The sequence below is a fragment of the Melanostigma gelatinosum genome, assembly GCF_949748355.1.
Source record: "Melanostigma gelatinosum genome assembly, chromosome: 2".
NCBI classification, from domain to species: Eukaryota; Metazoa; Chordata; class Actinopteri; order Perciformes; family Zoarcidae; genus Melanostigma; species Melanostigma gelatinosum.
Window position 1 is genome coordinate 31475029 of NC_136635.1, and position 12793 is coordinate 31487821.

Here is a 12793-nt window from a genome sequence, read left to right on the forward strand (position 1 = left end):
CCATAAATAAACAACTGTGTAGCGACAGATCAAGTCTAAATGCAGCATCGATCATAACTGGGGATGAATTCATAAATGGCAACTAGAGACGTGTTGTTACCTTCTCATACCTCGTCATAATCAAGATGGCAACAAGCTCTTTCCCAAGATGCACCATTTTGACTTCTACATAACAATAGAGAGCGCTCTCATTGTAGTGTAGAGCCTCACGAACACACCGTGTATATCTCGTTCTTAACTTTTATAACATACTACATGAACCCCAGGAAATGATCACACCTCATGGAGCTTGATGTGGTAAACATTTATAGAAAGTTTCTATTTTCTGACACCAAATTGGTCTTCGATTCAGACAAAAGTTAGGGAAGTTCAAAAGAATTTGGTGACACCTTTGGATTAAACACGATAATGTGATTTCTGTATTACAGTAAGTTTCTGAGTCTCTAAAACAAGACGGCTGAAGGACGCATCTCGTGAACTCGTCTCACTAGTCCTGCAGAGAGTCTTTGACAAAGTTGATCTCACGCTGCGGTTCACGTCTTCTCTTCAGGGCCTTTGGTTCGCTAACCCCGGAGGAAGCAACAGCATGCCCAGCCGGACCCACAGCTCGGTGCAGAGGACCCGCTCCCTGCCGGTCCACACCACGCCACAGACCATGGTCATGTTCCAGCAAGCCGGTGAGAAACGCAGGGAAACACCAGTTTATATATATAAAAGTACTGCAATATGAACAAAAGGGCGATAACATTTGGTTCACGAGATGCAGGCAGCATGTTTCATACTTAATGTGAATATGATTCATACTTTGTTGGCATCTTATTCTGAAAACCGGATGTTCGTCTGAAGAAACCGGATGTTGTCTCACGTTAATGTTTCCGCTAACTTTCAAAGTCCTTCGCTCGCTCCCGATCCGTTTGAATGTGTTTACGGTGAATGTCAGCATGTAGCTGCACTAAAGTTAGCACTTTACCGCAGCGATGTCCAGTGGTCTCCAGGGAGAGCAACAGCTGGTGCAGCTTCTCTCTTTATTTCTGTAACAGCTTCTTTGTCTTGCTGTATTTGCATACATTCTATTTTAGCTTTAAACAGCCAATGGATGACTTCGCTGACATCAAGTTCTCTTCTTTTTAGAGTTCAGACCTCAGCGTTCGGTCTCTTTCAAGTTTATCATTAAATATTCTCAAAGTCCTAATCCTAAAAATGGACCTTCATCGTGGAATTCTAAACATTTACAGGATTACAGCAGCATAATGCAAACAAGAGACGTCGGTAAGTAACAAGTATTATAGATAAGGAATAAAACAGTCAAGAATATCAAATAAGTAACAAACGGATTTTATTTCAGGCATCTAAGAAAAACAACTGAGTTCTGACTCACTCCTGGGTTTAAGGACTCTAGAGGGGGCAGATTTAAAATGTCGCGGGCCTTTTTATAATCGTGAACGATCGCGTCTGATTTGAGCTTCGGCCCGGTCTGGTCCGCTCGGTGTCCACACAGACTCGGGTCATGGTAACCATCGGCGCCAGGCGGAGTGACCTGTAGTAGCCTCTGCTGACTGGACTTAGTCCCACAGGAACAACGGACAGTAATAGGACAAGCTGGGACTTCCTCCACTCGTCACACACACACACCAGGAATGTCCTCAAACATACTTTTGGAGGTGGAGTGGAGACTACGTGAGAGAGGAAGAGATGGAGGGAGGACGGAGTCTCACAGTGAGGCTCTTTGTGCAGCGAGGACACGGCCCACTCCTTCCCTCTCTCTCCCTGAGTCACTCGCTCTCTTTACCTCCCCCCTCCCTTTCTCTCCCACATCTCTGCAGAGTCATGCAGTCAGAGCAGGGTGGCTGTAGCTGGGTCACCCTGCTCTGACTCTGTGCACAGACGTCAGATCTGTCTTCTCTCTGCCAACAGACGGATAAAGAGACTTATTAAGTGAGACGCAGCGCAGAAAATGAGGAGATGAAAGAACGTGTGTGTGTGTGTGTGTGTGTGTGTGGGTGGGTGGAGGGGGGTGGAGGGATTTGGAGCCTATAAATAGGCTACTGGGCCTAACTCAGCTTTTCTCTCCGGCCACGAAGGATTTTCACGGCTCGGGCCGCGTTGAAGACTCTGCTAAGAGCTAAATGTCTGAAAGGGGTAGCTAGGCTCTGCTGAGACCCCCCAAACTCCAACCACAACCCCTCGATTGTGTGCTGGAGTGTTCTGGACTTGTTCAGTAAACTATTCTTAACATTGTGTTTGTATTGACATCGAGAGATGAGTGAGTACCATTAATATACATTATGCCTGTTTGTTGACAACGATGCAAACAAGGTAAATTATTCTGAACTTTCCCAGCACGAATAAAAGCATCAACCAATCACGTTGTGATTTATCAAATTAAAATGTCCTTAACTCGCTGAACCTGTTGTGATCATCATCATCACCGGGACGTTTTGTTCTCATCCTCTTGTTTAATATGAATATCATTTAATCGCTGACTCTTCAAGTTGTTCTTTTGTTCCCGTGCAGATCTTCAGCTCCCGGTGACGGAGCCAGACATCAACAATCGTCTTGAGTCTCTGTGTCGGAGTATGACGGAGCACGCCTTGGGAGGTAACGCACCACTTTAATGGATGCTAATCAATATACGAGTCTAGAACACAGACTACGTTTTTGCTATCTTGCCATCTTGGTTTTTTTGCAACCAGTGAACAGGAAGTGACCATATATGGACTGAGGAGGAGTGACATAGAGGCGCCGTATACGTCTCTGGTAGAGACCTGTCAATCACTGTGTAGCCCCGCCCTAAAGCATCCCCTGCTTTATGGTCTGTGTGACTCTAAATGGACCATAATGTACTAAATGAACATCATGCTGTATTGAAGAAGACTTGAAACTAGAGATTGAGACATAAACTCATGTTTACAATGTTTACTGAGGGAATAAATCAAGAGAGAAGTAGAGTCATTTTCTCATAGACTTCTATACAACCAGAGGAGTCGCCCCCTGGTGGACACTAGAGAGAATGCAGCTTTATGACTTGTTGCCACTTGGTCTAAACTTTGTTTTTTCCATAACAAGTTAAATTTTTTATTATTATTCTGGAGCAGTAGTCTTACATTTATCTTTTGGGAAAGGATGTGCTCTCAGACATCTGATTGTTTTAATATCTGATAATAAGACCCACAAGATGAGGTAAAAACCTCATGGGAAGAGAAGACATGAGACACATAAAAAGCACTTTAGAAATCTTTTTTTCTGATATATCTGTAGTGGACATGTAGTCGAGTGAGTCAGTGGAGGACTTTGCTTGTGTACAATATTCTCATGTACAGTGGATCTCAGTCCGGGTTAAAGACTGAACCCCCTACCCTCTCAAAACTGGACTGAGGTGAAGACAGTAGGCCTCAGTGCTCCACGCCGACCTGTGGACAAGTGCTGCTTTGTGTGTGTGTGTGTGTGTGTGTGTGTGTGTGTGTGTGTGTGTGTGTGTGTGTGTGTGTGTGTGTGTGTGTGTGTGTGTGTGTGTGTGTGTGTGTGTGTGTGTGTGTGTGTGTGTGTGTGTGTGTGTGTGTGTGTGTGTGTGTGTGTGTGTGTGTGTGGAGCAGAACGAAGGACTGCCTTTAACTGAAGAAACTTTCCGTCTCTAACCAGAGTTTCTCCGTCTCGTCTCAGGACTCAAACATCCTATCGTAGATCTGCAGAAACAAAACTCTGCAACAGAATCCAAGCCAGCAACAGGACACCACCCAAAACGCCACGTTTCATGGGTTTTAAAGTAAAAAAAGACCCCTTCAGTACCACAGTGGAATGAAATCGTGCCCCTTTGCGTAGCCCCATAACATGTTTCCTCTCCAGCCTCACCAGAGGCAGCAGCTGTCAGACCGTTGGTTTCCTCTGGAGCTCCATCAGTGTTGTTACAGATGTGTTGTCCTCTCACCATGACAGTGTGGGGCTTCGGCCCCTCGCTGCTCACCTTCGTCAGAGCACACGCCTCAGACCTTCAATCACAGTTCGTCTTCTCTCTTCATAGTTTATAGTCATGACTCAGAAACTAGAGCTGCAACAGATCACAAACTCACAGGTCGGATCAGCACAGATCTTTTCGAGATCCACGCTCACGATACTAATTATGATCCTTATTAACAGATCCAGATCCTTCGTTGATTGATTATAGCAGCTGGTCTTCACCCTCTGAAGTCTGGGTAACTTCTAAGTGTTATCCTGTTACTTCATAAAAACACAACATTTATATTTTCTTTTATTGATTAAAACAAATCTCTTCATTATTATGTTTAATGATGTATAATAATGAGCTTAGAGCTCGTGTTAGGAAGTTAAACAGCTCATAATTCATCTCTGTCTATTTCGTATTCATGTGAAATCATCTCCTTCAAACTACAGGATTTATTCAAGTTTATCACTAAAACTACATTTTACAGATGTCATGTGAACACATCATGATAACGTTATAATGTACCTTCAGCCAGTACTCGTTTTCACTGAGCAGAGCCTGAAGGCATCATAATGTAACTGAAGTGAACCTCTGTTGGTTAGCCGTTAGCGGTGCTGCTAACGTTACTAGCTCTCCTGTTGGTTAGCCGTTAGCGGTGCTGCTAACGTTACTAGCGCTCTTCCTGTTGGTTAGCCGTTAGCGGTGCTGCTAACGTTACTAGCTCTCCTCCTGTTGGTTAGCCGTTAGCGGTGTTGCTAACGTTACTAGCCCTCCTCCTGTTGGTTAGCCATTAGCGGTGCTGCTAATGTTACTAGCTCTCCTGTTGGTTAGCCGTTAGCGGTGCTGCTAACGTTACTAGCCCTCCTCCTGTTGGTTAGCCGTTAGCGGTGCTGCTAACGTTACTAGCTCTCCTGTTGGTTAGCCGTTAGCGGTGTTGCTAACGTTACTAGCTCTCCTGTTGCTTTGAACACTGATTGGTTGTTGACAAAGTAACATGATCAGAGATCAGAGGCTAGAAACACAATAACACTTTATTTACACTGTGATGGTTAACCTTAAACTGTGGAATTAATCTACGGTTTACATGCGTACAGAACCGTGAGGGGATCAGTACGGAAATCCTTGTCTGTCCCAAACTTCTTTTTATTTAGGGTCACGTGAAAGCTGGAGAATGTCCCAGAATGCACTGGTGAAGGATGAGTTTATGGTTTCAATCTCTAGTTTCAAGTCTTCTTCAATACAGCATGATGTTCATTTAGTAACTTATGGTCCATTTAGAGTCACACAGACCATAAAGCAGGGGATGCTTTAGGGCAGGGCTTATTGTGATTGACAGGTCTCTACCACAGCGTTGTCTGGTCTGGGGGTCGTCTGTTTTTTCATCCTACGACTTTTATCACCCTAAAAACGTCTTCTTCAGTGTTTAGTTGTACTTAGCTCCACCTTCTCGTGTCACTCATGGTTCTAAAAAAACAAACCAAGATGGCGACGGACAAAATGTCAAACTCAAGGCTTCAAAACGTAACTGGTGACGTCACGACGTCCACCATTCTCTGGTTTTGAGCCTCCTCACAAACACTAACCTTTCTCTCCTCTGCTGCTCCTCTCCAGACGGTGCCGACCGCACATCCACCATATGAACCGAGGACCTGAGTGAGAGCGGTCGGACGGCGCTGGTTCACGAGACTCTCTCTCCATGAGTCACCTGGAAGTCCCCCCCCCCCACCCCGAGAAACACGAGAGAGACGACCGTCAAACGGCCAACACAGGAGATCCCATCGGCACCGTCCACCCGGGTCGGGAAAAAGAACGCACTTCCTGCTCCGCCAGCATTGAACCGTGTGTGAACGGGTCCAGCAGAAGGGAGGCGCCGGCCTGTGGATCAGGGCCCTCTGGTCCCCCCCCCACCCCCACCCCCGCACATGGACCACAGCTTTGTGGCCTCCTTCAGACCCATAACAGTACCTCAGACCCCAAAACAAGACGAGCGGAGCCAGGAGGATGTTTTCACAGAGGACTGAGCGTCCGGCGAGGATCCTCGTACAGCTCAGAAAGGCCTCTTGCCAAGCAAAAAAAAAGTCATGTATTTGTATTGTATGTATTTATTGTTTACATAATGATGCTACTTTCAAAAGAGTACAGAAACATGTTTGAATTTCGGGTATGAGTCGTGTCATATTCTGTAAAGTCTTGGCCGCCCACCAGCTTTACGTCCCACGAGTAGCCAGTTTACAACCAACGTGCTAATACTTTATTTTAGCAGCCAGCAGCAAAAGACATGCTGGCCTGGAGAGAGGAAGAGGAGGAGGAGGAGGTGAAGGGGGAGGCGGTAGAGCAGATGTGTGAGGAGGGGCTGAGGAGGAAGAGGTTGAGAAAGACACAGGAAGTAGCAGAAGAAAGAATCAAGCTGAGGTGACGCTGGAAAAGGAAGCGGATGTTTTAAACGGAGAAAGACATCAGAGGCGGGACCTTTGATTGGACGAAGATGACTGAGGATGATCATGTCATGTGGGCGAGTGTAGGAGGACGTGAGTTTGGCTCCGGTCAGTTCCATATTGTTCATCCACAGCATGTACTGTATGAACTCTTTGAATTCAGAGCCCTTTGTAGGCACCATACGTTGAAAATGTAGGTTTCTTGGTGGTTGTTTTTTTACACACGTAAATGGGAGATTAATATCTGCACGTTCAGACGCTGGGTTCATGTTTCTTCTTCTGAAGCTGGGTGATGTTTCACAGCTGCATGTTACTACTAAACGTCTTCGTCGGAGGACGGGAAGATTGTGAAATGTTGGGAAGAAGATGGCAGGAAAAAAAAAAGAAGCAAACACGCGTCTGGTTTCCACTCGACCGCGTCACAAACACACGTCAGTCCATGAAGGGGAGTCTCTCCCAGAGACTGGCTCGTTGGTGCTCATCGCCACCTGCTGGTGGGACCCGGTCATGACGGGCAGAACGCTGGAACATCGGTGACGAGCGTTCGTGTAACACGAGGAAGTTATTCTTTCTTTTTTTTTATTCTGAATCTCATGGTTATTGTGTCTTAATATTTATCCTCAGTTTATTGTGTCTGGACTACAGACTTTATAAAGATATTTGGTTTTATATGAAATAAGCTGGTTAGGAAACGCCCCTCTGTGCCGCTTTCAACTGAGCATGTGCGCCGATAGCGCTGACCTCTGATTGATCATTATTATTGTTTCGTTTCTTTCATTAGTCTGTTGCAATTCTCTCGTAAACTTCCTTTGTATCCTGCACTTGGTGTGATAATGTGATACACTAAAACCCCAAATGTTCAAGGCTGAAGAAACAGTTTAAAGCAAAGGTTCAAATCTCTCCTGATGTCACTAGAAGGACCTCTCCAGTTAGTGCAGGTTTTAGCCCGTTCATCACAGTTTAAACACACATTACATCACCATCTACGAGTTATCTCTTTATGTTTTTACAACCTTTCAGGTTCTTTATCAGGATGAACTCGTATAGTTGCGACGCGTCATGAGAGAGTTCATTCATCACAATGAGTGCAGGTTTCTTTTGTTTTGTTAAAGGTCTGCACCTACAAATGAATGTGCCGCATGATGTTTGTTGCGATGGTTCACCGTCTCAAAGCAAACTTCAGGTTTCAAATCATAATGGAAACAACTGGCTACCTACAGGTTTGAATATAGGAATCCAAAACACTACAATACATCTTAGATAGTAAGACATTCAGTGTGTGACCTGTGTTAAGGGAGCCGTGTGGAGGAGTTAGAGGCATCGAATGGTAGAAATGTAACATGACATTCATCATTTTCATTGGTGTAAAAACACCCGAAACTAAGAAAGAGAACTTCTTATCTACGCAGGGAGGCGGAGTCCGCCATGCTTCTACGGAAGCCCAGAACGGACAAACCAAACACCGGCTCCAGAGAGACGTTGATGTTTTTAGGTTACCTAAAGGCCACTGTAGTTCTCCACGCGTGTGGAGAAGGAGTAAGCGAGGAATGTTCACTTGGTTGCATTCTGCAACTTGACCACTAGATGTCACTAGATCCTCCACAACGGCTCCTTTAGAGGGACTAACGTGCAGACTCTCTGTGGAGGTGCCATTATAGAGACGGCGCTGGTTAAGCCCCGCCCACACAGCTGATGAATCCGTACTTAAAGTAGATCCAATTATTTATTCTGTTTTTGTCTTTCATTGCAGAGGTGATACTTTTACTCATTTTAGGTGTTTTCTTATTTAAAGTACCATATGTATTAACATGTTATGGCTGGTGACCATACGTACATCTCAAATATTAACATAGTCGTTATTTTTATTGTTGAATTATAATCTTGTTTTGTAACCATCATCAGTGTCATGTTGGAGAAACGTCGCTTCATGTTCACTTACAACACTCACGTCGGACGAGCTGTCGGCAGATAAACCGGCAGCGTGTTGTTGTTGTTGTCTTTGGCAGACCAGGATCTGATCTGGAGTCTGAACTTTCACCACCTCACTGTTACGGTCCTGAGAGGTTTCACCGGGTGTTGCTCTCAATGACGCGGCTGGCTTTGTTCTATATTCGTCTTATTGTCAACTTAACCCCCCCGAAGACAAAACGACGAATTCAACAGCTCGTGACTTCCTGTCTGAGTCACTGAATACTGAAAGACTGGTCGCATTTGGTCATATTTTACAGCTGCTCACTGTAGCTTTTATCAAACTAACTGGAGGAAATAGTTCAGCATCTGTTGGGGACTATTTTCAGCAGCGGAATGATCCACATTTGGTGCTCTAGTGAGTGTTTGTGTGATGAGTCAGAATGAACTACAGAGTGATGATGATGGTGGTGGTGATGAAGCTCACTGATGTGTTTTTAATTGAGATCGATCAGGCTTGAGATGCGTTCACTGTCTGCTCCTTTCGTGGGATTTGTTGGCGTTAAAGGTAGAGAACATCACCAGACTGCTGTTGGTGATGTAGTCAAAGGGATTATTGAAACTCGTACTTTTTGCAGTATTTTGATGTACTTTGATGAGACGTTGCCATGTTTGAGTTCTAAAGGCGTCGATACAAAGTTCAGGAGATTTCTTTCACTTTCTCGTCTGTGACTGACGGCGTTTAAATACGTTCAGCTGAGAAAAGTTACTCATGTTCAGAGAGACACGGGACGTCAAACCAAATGCTTTATTGTTTTTATTATTTTAATTTGTGAATGCATATGAGCTGTGAGGGTTGAGAGCTGACGCTGTGCACACTGCAGTATTAATAGTTAGAGAACGCCGTGATATTCCAAAAACATGAAATGTACTTGTATGCTGTTTTGTATCTTTCTTTTCTGTCCTAGATTCTGCAGTTTTAGTCGGTTTATGTCGATGTGGGATGCCAAGACCTTTTCTCTTTTCTTTCTTTTATTTTGTAAATCCAGCAGCATCCGTTGTGTAACAAAGTGTTACCGCTTGACTGTGCTCCTTTATTTCATCTCGTTTTATTTTATCAAAGAGCCGATGTCCTGTATTGACTGCAGGCTTACGTATATATTTGACAAAAGAATATTGTATGTTTAATAATAAAAAAAACTCAAAAAAGGACAAAAAAAATGAAGAAAATTATGAAAATTATGAAAGTTGAGGAGTGGGTTTAGAACAAAGTGTAATTAATATTTTAAATGCATGCACGAGGTGGGGAGTCATATGGAATAACTGAGGTGCCTTTCTTTGTACTCCAGACATTCACACAAACGTAAATGTTTTTACAGACGTTACAGAGGAACCGCCGAGTCGTCACGTTCACACAGAGTTCACTGTTTATTAAGTTCCTGTTTGATCCTCGTTTACACGTAGAAACACCACAGAAGAAGAATAACTTCTGTCTGCTAACTTCACTAAACTGATCACAGGAAATACATAAAGATGATTCATCTAGTTTGTGTTTGAGGAGACGACGACGGGGCGGCAACCATTAATAACAACAATGTGCAGATTATTGATTAAGTGTGTGTGAGAGAGAGAGAGTGTGAGAGTGTGTGAGACAGTCAGAGTGTGTGTGTGAATCCAGCGTGTCGTCTCATTCACAGTCACAATAATAACAAAACAATGTAGACTTATGTTCATATTATATCTGAGTGCAGGCCTACTTCTTCCTCCACTGAAAGTACTCTACTAAAGTACTAGTCTGAGTAGTAGACCTGCATTCAAACAAGAAGTAGTCTATAAAAAGTAAAAGTATTCATTCTGTTTGTGAGAAACTGAAGAATGAAATGTTTTTTAATGTCTTGAAAAAATCCTCCAACTAAATTTAAATGAACGAGTCCTGCAGCTCCGCCGTGCGGCTGACGTTGGTATTGCATCACCGTGACGTCACCCAGGTAAAAGCTGAACTGCACTTAAAACACAAAATAATCATAAAAAGGAGGAAACTGCATTGAAGTTTGGTTATCTGCACGCTTTACTATTTTATTATATGAATACATAATTGTTTCAATGAATTACAAATATATTCATGAAATTAAGAATAGGTTTGTGGGTATTAAGATAAAGTTAAAAAAGAAAAACAATTTAGGCAACATGATGGTTGAACTGCACCATATTTGAATGAAAACAACCGAAAGACTTCAAGTATAAATGGAGAACAGATACTTTTGTTGGGATTATGAAGGTAAAGATGTATAATATTTTAGGGAACGCAATGTTAACAGTTCATACTTTTTAGGCGTTACAATTACAATAAATGAAAATGTTTTGGAAACAGTGTGAGAAACATTATGAAAAGTATAATATATAATAAGGGAACATCATTTAAATAATGTATAATGTTTTAAGGGAACATGAAGATAAAATACACATTTTTAGAAATATAAATGGCAAGAATACAATAAGCAGAGACCAGCAGGATAGGGGAGACGGGTGAGAGAGACCAGCAGGATAAGATTGTCTCTCTCTCTCTCTCTCTCTCTCTCTCTCTCTCTCTCTCTCTCTCTGTCTCGCTGACGCGGTGACGACGTGGAGGTCTTCAGAGTCTCCAAAGATCTCCTTTCAGTAGCGGAGCAGCAGAAGTATTTACACTGTTTACTGAAAGTGACTGTTCTTGAATTAAAAGGACATTTGTAGTTTTGACACAATACATTTGTGCGAATACTTTTACTTATCTCACTGAAATAATTCCAGCGACAGACTGCAGAGTAATATTTGTAGTAAATTCAAAGATGCTTTTTAATATGAAAGCGTGTCATTCCAGATCAGCTGCTTTACTTCAATCAGACGACAGTGTTTCTGTGATGCCGCTGGTGTCCTGAAGATGGCGCCGTTTGTAAACTAAACTGATTCTCTAATTGTTTGGGAAATTAAACGTGGAGTGTTTTGAGACGAGAAACTGTGTGGGAGTGGTAATAATATTTATTTTCATTTATTTATCAGACCGATTGTGTTTATAACCATCCTATGACTTCATAAGACCATGACCTATTCAACTGTGCGCGTGTGTGTGTTATATCAGTGGGTCTGGGTTAATGGTGCCTTCAGGGACACCTCGAGAATTCAAACTTCCAGGTTTAGCTGGTTGGTTGACATTTCTTTTTTGAATTACAGATAAAATGTTAAAAGTGAATTCGAGAAACCTGTGAGAAGAGAACACAAAGCACTTGTCATATATATTTATATATATTTATATATATATATATATATATATATATATATATATATATATATATATATATATATATATATATATATATATATATATATATATATATATATATATATATATATATATATATATATATATATATATGTTTTAGAACTGAAAACAGAAAAAGTAAGAAATTGTAAATTCAAAAGTTTTAACCATATAAATATATATGTTTTCTTTTATTTGCCAGTTTATCTTTCAGGCACAAGATTAATTGGCATTGAAAATTAAAAAATATATATAATATTGATAATAATTCCAACGAGGTGTTTGTAATTAAAGGGAAATTTTGCTATTTTTATTGATTTATTGTTAATTATATTGTCCAGCTAAGTTTTCTTACAAGTAGTCCTATGAGACATATTGGCTTTAAAATAAATGTTTAAATTTACACTTTTATTAACAATTATAATCCTGCAAGGGGAAATGTTTTTCGCTACAGCAGCATTTATATTTATATATATATATATATATATATATATATATGATATATAATAAAAATAACAGTAAAAAATATTGTTGGAGCTATTTTTTTGATATTGTATTTTGTTATTTAATTTACAAGTAGTATTGTTGAATTACTATTAAATAGAAAAATACAATCTTAATGTATCAAACATCTACAATAATTATTTTAGTCATATTGTTTTTGTTGTTTGGGTAATTACTGTGGGCACCTGTTGCTGTATATATGAGTAGAAAGATAGGACCAGCATGCACCGGGGTGGGCTTCTAGCTTTTACCAGCACAGCAGAGGAGAGACAGCACGGCAGGAGTTTTCTTTGTTCTTTTTGTTTGTTTGCTTGTTTTGTTTGCTTTATTTAATAAATACGAAAATCGGAATCCTGCATGGACAATCCACCCTCTTCTGCCTGCGTAAAACACCGACCATGGTGCATCAGTGGAGTTTGATTATTGTTTGTTTAATTTTGATTTCGTCGACAAATGGCCACTACAAATATTAAATATTAAAATGCACAATATATACAATGAAATAGAATAATATTAAAATGAACTAACTCAACAATAGTGCAAATATTTAACCAAACAACAAACAAACAAAAGAGTAACGGTGTTATATTCGTGTAATTGATTTGGCCAGAGGTGATTTATTATAAAGTCTTATTACAGTACCCTTATTGTCTTAATATTTTAAATGAATAATAATTTGAACTATAGATAGATAGATACTTTATGCATCCT

General features: G+C 41.3%; 1 protein-coding gene across 2 annotated transcripts in view; it reads left to right on the forward strand.

Annotated features, from left to right (window-relative positions):
- The window catches only part of samd4a (sterile alpha motif domain containing 4A), a 48788-nt gene extending 39304 nt beyond the window's left edge, over positions 1-9484 (forward strand). For both annotated transcript variants that reach the window (XM_079291371.1, XM_079291372.1), the window contains exons 11-13: positions 551-677; positions 2515-2598; positions 5552-9484. In XM_079291371.1, the coding sequence (XP_079147497.1) occupies positions 551-677; positions 2515-2598; positions 5552-5580 (240 nt within the window). In that variant the 3' untranslated portion in view covers positions 5581-9484. The remainder of the gene's footprint in view (positions 1-550; positions 678-2514; positions 2599-5551) is intronic.
- Positions 9485-12793: the final 3309 nt, after the last annotated feature.